The sequence below is a fragment of the Haliotis rufescens genome, unplaced genomic scaffold, assembly GCF_023055435.1.
Source record: "Haliotis rufescens isolate VD_foot unplaced genomic scaffold, xgHalRufe1.0.p SCAF_10, whole genome shotgun sequence".
NCBI lineage: Eukaryota > Metazoa > Mollusca > Gastropoda > Lepetellida > Haliotidae > Haliotis > Haliotis rufescens.
In genome coordinates, this window is record NW_025963780.1 from 2,020,800 (window position 1) to 2,029,790 (window position 8,991).

At 43.2% G+C, this 8,991-nt stretch overlaps 1 protein-coding gene across 1 annotated transcript; it reads right to left on the bottom strand.

Moving 5' to 3' along the window:
• Positions 1-275: 275 nt before the first annotated feature.
• Positions 276-8,699, bottom strand: LOC124145469. The gene is made up of 2 exons (XM_048386321.1): positions 5,059-8,699; positions 276-5,028 (listed from the first exon to the last, which is right to left on the bottom strand). Exons 1-2 carry the CDS (start codon positions 8,564-8,566, stop codon positions 767-769), a joined length of 7,770 nt encoding a protein of 2,589 aa, XP_048242278.1. The 5' UTR covers positions 8,567-8,699; the 3' UTR covers positions 276-766.
• Between the last annotated feature and the right edge of the window lie 292 nt (positions 8,700-8,991).

The following is an 8,991-nucleotide window of genomic DNA, read 5'->3' on the forward strand; positions in this document are numbered from 1 at the left end:
CCATGCAGTGGTTGCTGCACTCAATACAGAAGACCTTGTTTATGTGGACTGTAGGATGTACGACATTTCATACACTATGAAATTAGCCAAGAAACACCACCTTCTGGAGGATTACTTCTGGGAACCTGAATACAGTAGACCCTTGTTAATCTGGATCCTGCCTTCTGACAAATTGCTTTTCAAATGTCTATAAATTTATCAATCCAGTCAATTCCACTGTGAATGGCATCATTTGGATTCACAAGGTTTATTGTATTATGTATGGTTTATTACTCCAAACAAATTTTACTTTGAATGTTTTGCTTGCATCCAGCACCATCTTTAACTGACTTTCATAAGATGGTTTTCTTTTCACTTACTTAGTTTATGGACACAGCAACTCAAATGTTCAAATATGTGGAATAAAAATACAATTAGGTTAGTCTTACTTTGCTTTTAACTAATCGCTGAAATGGCATTCGGTCAACACAGAAAGAACGGTTACTCCTTTGTTCTTTTCTTCAAAAGATGGGTATGGCTTTATAAAAAAAAAAGAATTCAATATGTAATCTTCCAAAAGCCAGGTTTTCCTGTTTAACAGTGGGCTAATTCTTTTACTTCACATCCAAACATGGAAAACAATAAAAAGTAAACTATACTTAAATTATTAAGTCAAATCTATCTATAAATGCTTGGTATGCATCAGGTCATATATGTAAAATCCTGCCAAAAATTATTCAGCTTAACCTTTAGGTAAAATAATAATGATATGCCAAAGTTGACAGTTTTACACTTGGGACTTTTCCGACACTAGAATAACTCTGGGTCCACCTGGGTGTCTCTCAATGACCTTCGCCTTGGCAACAGGGGTTGGGATATTCTCAGACACAAGGATGATCCTATGTCCAGACATCTGATCCGAATGCAATCCTCTTTCAGAATCAGACAGAGATTGCGCATCTGACTCAGCCATGTTACCAGACACTGACATTCCACCATGTTTAGTTGTGCTTGTCTGTGGCCTGCCACCGGTCAAATCACCATTCAGACACGAAGAAACAGTCTCTTGAACACTTGACACACCATCTGTCTCCGACATTGCCATAGGCTTCAGAACAAAAGCTTCATCCGACAATTGATCGTTGCTTTCTTTTGCATGAGCATTTACAGTGTCCATAGAATGTTGCTCAGACTCAACCTCCTTCTTCTCCTCTTTCTCCTCATTTCGGGGTGGACTCCTCCTGTTCTGTTGTTCCCCCTGCATCACATCTTCATCGGTTGCCTCATCAGGCAGCCCTTCACGTTCTGACACTACAATCACTTGGTGTTGTGATGTAAATTCAACCTGCCCATCCACTGCTTCATTGCTTCTTTGAAAGATGGCTACAGCTCCTGAATCTTGTCCTGTCTCTGCAACCGTGATGACTGTCGGCCCATGCAAACTTGTTGACTCTCTGCGATGGCCATGGTTTGGATTCGCTGCTCTTGTAACTTCGGACTCATCAACCTGTTCAGACACTCCCCTCTGGGCCTCTGCAACTGTGATGACTGTCGGCCCATGCAAACCTGTTGACTGTCTACGATGGCCATGGTTTGGATTCGCTGCTCTTGTAACTTCGGACTCATCAACCTTCTCAGACACTCCTCTCTGGGCCTCTGCAACTGTGATGACTGTCGGCCCATGCAAACTTGTTGACATTCTGCGATGGCCATTGTTTGGATTCGCTGCTTTTGTAACTTCGGGCTCATCAACCTGTTCAGACACTCCTCTCTGGGCCTCTGCAACTGTGATGACTGTCGGCCCATGCAAACTTGTTGACTCTCTGCGATGGCCATGGTTTGGATTCGCTGCTCTTGTAACTTCAGACTCATCAACTTTCTCAGACACTCCTCTCTTGGCCTCTGCAACTGTGATGACTGTCGGTAAATGCAAATCTGTTGACTGTCTGCGATGGCCATGGTTTGGATTTGCTGCTCTTGCATCTTCAGACTCATCAACCTTCTCAGACACTCCTCTCTGGGCCTCTGCAACTGTGATGACTGTCGGCCCATGCAAACTTGTTGACTGTCTGCGATGGCCATGGTTTGGATTCGCTGCTCTTGTAACTTCGGGCTCATCAACCTTCTCAGACACTCCTCTCTGGGCCTCTGTCTCTGTAACACGATTAATATTTGCTTGCAATGGTAATGAATTCACAGATGTTTCTTTGTGTTCTGACTTTTGGGGGTTCAAGTCCTCCTGCTTGTCACTATTCTGATGATTGCTTAATTCAGGCATAATTACTTCTGATTTCAAGACAGCCTTTCTTGTCAAGTTTTCTCCATGACTGCCTTGTGGTTCAACAACATTTCCAGCCTCTTTTGGTGCCGAATCTGAAGTAAGAATGTCTTCTTCAGGCAGATCTCCATCAACAAAGGTGACAGTTTTTGTATTTCCTGTTTGTTCAGAAAGTGGGTAGCCTTCATTCAAGCAAGTCATACCATCAGCACTCATGTTGAGATTTTGAAGCTCAGGAACAATGCTGCAGGCAGGAATGTTCAACTCACATTTGTCCTCAAGACCTGTGACTCCACGTTTAGTTCTGTCTTTCTTATCATCTGAAACCTTGGTCACTCTGTCTGCATCATTACCATTCTCTGCATTCCTACTTTTGGGCTCATCATGTTCTTCATTCAACACAAGTTGATAGGATGTTTGTTTGGACTTCCCACTCTTTGTATAGTCAACATCCACTGGTGAATCATCCACAACAGCTATCAAGGCATTCATTTTTACATTTCCCAAATAAGCAGAAAGTTCTGGATTTTCTAGACTAGGATTGGTACAACTGAGAGAGTTGATTACTTTCATATCTCCTTGTCCTTTATGTGTGTTATTGGCGTTAGGTGGTTCTTCTGAAGGTCCTGATGGGTGTGCAAGTGAACAGTAAGTCTCCTCTTCTACATCACCTCGTGGTTCAACAACAATTGACTCGGTTTGATGATATCCAGTCTCCGTGGTAAAAGTCTCCGATTCAGGAATGTTATTGTTTGTAGGTAATTCACCAACAATGTTTTCAGGCATGACTTCATCCCCTCTTGATGAAGCTATCAGTACCTCTTCTGTTTCAATGATAAAGTCACTACTTCCTCTTGACTCCAAAGAAAGCCGTCTATTTGACAGATCTTTCTGAGGCAGGCCTAATACTGACAGTGGTCTGAATATGCCTGCAGGACTGGCCCCATCCTCCCTAGAAGCTTCTTCACCATCAGCAGCAGCAGCAGCAGCATCTACTTCACATACAGGGGACTCTTCATGATGCACTGGAACATTTGTTTTTGTTCCAGTTGCTGGAACTTCATCATCAATTTCATCAGAAAACTTAGGATCAAGTTTTTCATCAAAGGTATCTTTTACTGTTTGATTCTGAATGTTGCTATCAAACATTTTATAGCTAAGCCTCGAAATATCAGCCAAAATATTAGCTGGAATCAGTTGGTCAGTCCTCGAGTAATGCTCCTCCAATGTGTCAGTTGTGTTTGTCGTACTCATACCAGTAGTGCTTGATTCAGTGGAATCATTCATCAGTGTATCATTGGAAGTTTGAAGTGTAACAGACTCTTCACTTGAAATAAAGGAATGGCCTACTTTACTCTCATCAGGATCATCAAAGGAAAAGAAATTCAAGGACTCCTTAGATATCAAAATGTTTGGCTTTGGCTTTTCTTCCAACTTGTCATCAGGTAAGCACAGATCATTAGTCTTTGAATTAGTCATAACATCATGATCTTGGAATGAAAGAATTTTTCTTTGACGCGAGGAATCACAATTGATGTCATCAGTGTGTGAGTTTCCAAGGACAGGGGGCACATGTGATACCTCACTATCAACAGATGGTGTGGGCGATAACACACCCGTAACAACATCTCCAGTCAGAGCAGCATCTCTGCGTATGATACTTCCTCTACGAGCTGCAACATCTCTTCCATACGGTTGCTTTTCTTCTTCCATATCCTGACCTTCAGAAATGTGAGACGCTTGTGCCTGAATCATTTCCTTGACATCATATTTTGCATCAACAACAGGTGTATAGATATCTGATGATTCACCTTCTGGCTGTGACTTTTTACCAGGCTTTGATTCTTTAGGGACTATCTCTGCATTTGGTTCCAAACAAACACTTCCGGGAACTACATCTGATTCTTTCTCACACAGTTGAACTATCTGTTCCCCAATCTCTTGGGAACATATCTTATCATTGTCGTCACTTGCAGAACCTCTACTGCATACAGAAGCAGACCTCTCAAGCTTCTTCCAAGGTGGACTTTGAACTGGTCTTGGTGAGTTTGTAGTTTCACCCCTTTCCATACTCAAAGACGATCCAGCGTGGACAGGGTATTCTGTTAGCAAGTCCAGATCGGTTGCCTCCTGACTCAAAGGAGATTTTGTCACCTCTGAATCTGTTTTGGGCTCTGTGCTTTGGCTTGTCTCAGTGCCATCATCACATCTATTCACAGTTGTCAGAACTTGACTAGTAATATCCTGATGCTCAGATTGTTCGAACATTTCAGGAACCACTGGTTTCATCTCCTCTTGCAGATCAACTCCAGACTCTCTTGGCTCATTCTCCATGAAAGTAGTCACTTTGTCTGTCAGATCTCCTTGACACTGTGCCTCCATTGTCACATCCATCTGTCCTCTGCTTTCATCGAGGAGAACAGTTCCAGCTTCATTCACGCAACCATTACCCTTTGACGAGTCATCATCTCCCATGGTAACAGGCCCTGCCACTGTGGCACACTGTTCTTCAAATGCCTCCTCCACGGTCATATCAGGCATCTGTCTATGGTGTGCTGAGACTGGTCTTTGTATCAGATTAGGTACCGGATTATTTCGCACACAGTGAGCCGAGACTGGCCTTCTTGGATTGTTTTCCCCTGCAGTAGGCTTGACAGGGGCACCTAAATCTAAAACAATATTGATATTGTTTTTGACATTTTCATCTTTTGTGGGTGATGGGCTAACAGTGTTATTCTGGGAAATTTGATCATCCTGGTTAACTCCCTGTTCTTCAAGGTGTCCTGTCTTCTGTTCTTCACCTTCGCACAGAATGGCATCAGTTCCCAGAGTCGTGTCGATCTGTCCTCGACTCTCATCATGACTGATGATATCCTTACAATCACTGGTCTGCATCTGGAAGACCTCATCATCTGAACTCCCTGCCTCAATGTGCAACTCATCAGCCACAGCAGTCGTTTGTTTCATGTTGGGATCGCCCATCAACAGTGGCGGAACCTTCACACGACAGGCGGAGATGGGTCTTGGAGGTGATACAGAAGGCCTACGTACGCAGTGAGCAGATACTGGTCCCATTGACACAGTTGGATCTGAATCAAAAACTTCATCATCACTTGGTAAATTCAAAGAGGTTTTCTCATGGGACATTTCTGATTTCATGTTTCTTTGGGAATCATTATCTTTTTCACATATCTCATCCGTTTTGAGGACACCTAATTCTTTTTTATCATTCAAGTAATGTTCAGTATCACCTCTCTCTTCTACACTATCTACAGTAGGTACTGTGGACTCTTGCAGCTGATTTTTTCCATTGTTGAAATTATCATTAGTGACATAATCAGTTGCATTCTTATTCACTTCCACAACATCTTCAGCATTTCCCTCATCAGTTGATTCCTCAATAGATGCAACAGTCTCATCATTATGATGGCCTCTAGAAGACACAGCTTGACTCGATCCTTGTAGAGAGGAATCATTCATAACAAATCCTCTAGAAGTTGAACAGGAAGAGTTTGGTCTTGGAATTCCTGCTTCTGCTGTGATCTCATGATTTCTGTCTGACTCAGCTCCTTCTGAAACAGCTGTGTCAAATTCTTCTCTGTCCTCATTTGGTTCATACTTTACATCTACCTCACTGTTGTGATGAGTCTCTTGTATTTGATCATTGTCATCCTTTGTGGTATTTAAAGGCTCAATGCTTGCTTCATCCCCACCTCGAGAGGATATGGTTAGATCATGCTGATTCTTATCCACATTTCCTCTTGATCCAGAATGAGAAGTTTCAAGTCTGTCTTCTCCAATCTTATTTCCATCATTTTCAAGATGAATCTCAGCTTCGACTGGAGCATCAACGTCGCTGACAATCCTCTTCCCATCTCCAGTACCAGTGCTCAAACTGCATGAGCTTTGTCTGTCTTCAGTGTCCACTGGTCTGTCTAATACCTCACATTTCATTTCAACTTCCAATGTTTCAAGATTCAAAAACTCTTCTTCTCCCCTTGATGGCATTTCTGCTGAAGGGGAAGGAACTTTGTCACCACTTCCTCGTGAGCAGGAGGAGGTCCTATCATCAGTAATAGGATTCACATCTGTTGTCACAGCAGTAGGTCTATTCATCATATCAGCTTCATAAACTTCAGTTACCTCAAAGAAATCTTCATCATCCAGAAGATCTTGTGTCAGATCCAACACAGCTGTTTGTTCTGACTTATCACTCTGAGCAGAAGCTGGTCCACCTGAAGGATTCGTCTTCCAGGCAGTTATTCTTGAACCTCTGACACTGGACAGGGTGGCCTGGCTAGTCACAGAATTAGCTCGACTTGTAATGGTCTCTTGGTATGTAGTGTTTGTCTCTCCTAGTGCTCTGGTTGCACTGCAATATGAAGAAGCGTCACTGTTCTTCCTCTTAGCAGGAGCTGCCCCCCTGCACAGCTCTTCATCCACCTCATGCTGCTCATCAGTTTCTTCCCTTGTAAATATCTGCTCAGGTTTGGTGTAAACTTCAGGATCTGTATCCGAGTCAACAAGGGTCTCTCCATCTGATCCTCTCTCCTCTGGAACATGCATGTACTCATTTGTAAACTTCTTGTACCTTGATGAAGGATCGCTTTTGTTTGTTTCAGAAAGGTTGTTAAGGAAATTGCCTCTGTATTCTTCCGTCGTTCCATCCATGTCAGAGAAAATTCTATCCCCTCTGGGGTCCTCTTCAAAACAAGTCAACTCCACAGCTCCCCGGCATACATCATCAAAACTCTGAGACAAGTTGCTATTCTTTGCATCTTCTCCATCAACTTCAGGATTACTTTTCACTACCTCAATGGCAGTATCAGCTGAAGCTGGCTCTTCAACTGTCACATTCTCCGGTGATACTGTCCAGACCTCAGAGGAGACCACAGATGGTTGATCATTCGTGTCAGGTGATTCGGTCTGTTGTTGATTGTTAGTGTGAAGTGATTCAGTCTCTTGTTGATTGTCAGTGTGAAGTGATTCAGTCGGTTGTTGGTCATTTGTGTAAGATGATTCAGTCTCTTTTTGATCTTTTGTTTGAGCTGATTCAAGCTGAGAAGTGTCCTCTGTTGTAGTTTGATCTTTGTGACCATCACTGCATGCGTTTTCATCTACAATCTCATCACTCCCTGCAGCTAGTGGGGAATCCTTGTCTCCTCGAGTCTCCCAGAAGCTATCCTCATTAGATTCATTCCCAAGAGTTTTGGGGCTATCATCCAGCTGCTTCTCTGTTCCAGGAGCTCCATGTAGTTCTGTGTCATTCGTGTCCTGGGTCTTCTCAGCCTCACCAGCTCTGTCATAAGCAACATACTCTTCAGAGCTCAAAACATCAGCTCTGTTCTCTGAATCAATTGCACTTCCAACATATCTTCCATTTTGTTCTTCAGAGTCAAACACGGAGTCAGACATATTGTCATCTTTGAAGAGATGGACAGTGCTGTTTGGCAGTGAAGATGCAGCATTATCTTCATCAACAGATTTCAGTGTAACAGTTTCACTTCTGTTTCTGTGCCTTCTCCGGAGGCTTGGGAAGGACTCTTCTGATTCTATAGAAAAGCTTGTTTGACAGATTTTAGTTTTCAGGTCTTGTATCGAGGTTGACCTGTAACTTTCACTGGTTGAGCTTACTCCCATGTTTCGGTTTCGATTCCTGGTATTTTTGTCTTCATAATTCATTTCTGAGTCCACCGACACAGTAGTATCTGAGCCATGCAATGATAACTCCAGGTCTTCATATTTCTTCCTCCTCTTCTTCTTTATCCCATGCCGAGAGGACCTAGGAGTCTGGGTTTCCTGATCAACAAAGGCATCACTGGTGGAAGTAGTAGTGGCATCAGTAGTCATCTGTTCTCTATGCCTTCTAGGAGTTTGTGTGGCAGAGTCTCTTGGTGTCTGAGTATAGTTGTCAAATCTGGGCAGAAGATCAGTAGTGGAACTAGCTCTGTCTAATTTCAGAGATCTCGGAGAATACATTTCTTTATCGTCAGCATCGACAAGAAAGGCATTTCTGACTAAAGGCACATATCGATGTTCAGCAAGTCTGGCAGACCCTGGTCTTGCTTGAGACATAAATGCCTGGATGCAAGGAGCTTCTTGCATGGTGTGTCTCAACTGCTGAGGAGGGGGATGGGGCTGGCGAGTGGATGCTTGGCACAGCGAAGTGGACACGATCTTGTAGGTGGAGGTCAAGTCTGAGTTGAAGGAGGAGGAAGAGTAACGGCTAGACATGGATGAATCGGATGACCGCATGGAATGATTTGACCGAGGACTGACTAGATCCATTGAGCTGATTGGGGGAAGCATGCCTCTGAAAAAACAGAAAGGATGTGTTTAAGGACTAGCCAACAGGTATGAACATTTTAGTGTTCTTGTACCACAGCAGTGGATTGTATACTTAAGGTGCTTCCTCACGAGTCATAGCCTTGTTTGTTTGCTATTGCCTTACACCACACTCAGTAATATACCAGCTATTTGATTTCAGGCTGTAATTAAATCTGGACTACAAAATGCAGTGACATCCACACCGTCGTGAAACATACAATCAACAAAGTCACCAAGTCTGACCACCCGATCCATTAAGTCGCCCTTTACGATCAGCATTGGTTGCTGGGGACATTATCCTGAATCCAATGTCAGATATCAGAACAAACCAACTATGTACCTGCACATTGTCTAAGTGAACGTTATTAAACTGCAGACAGAGAAACAGCTGCTACATCAGAATGGCC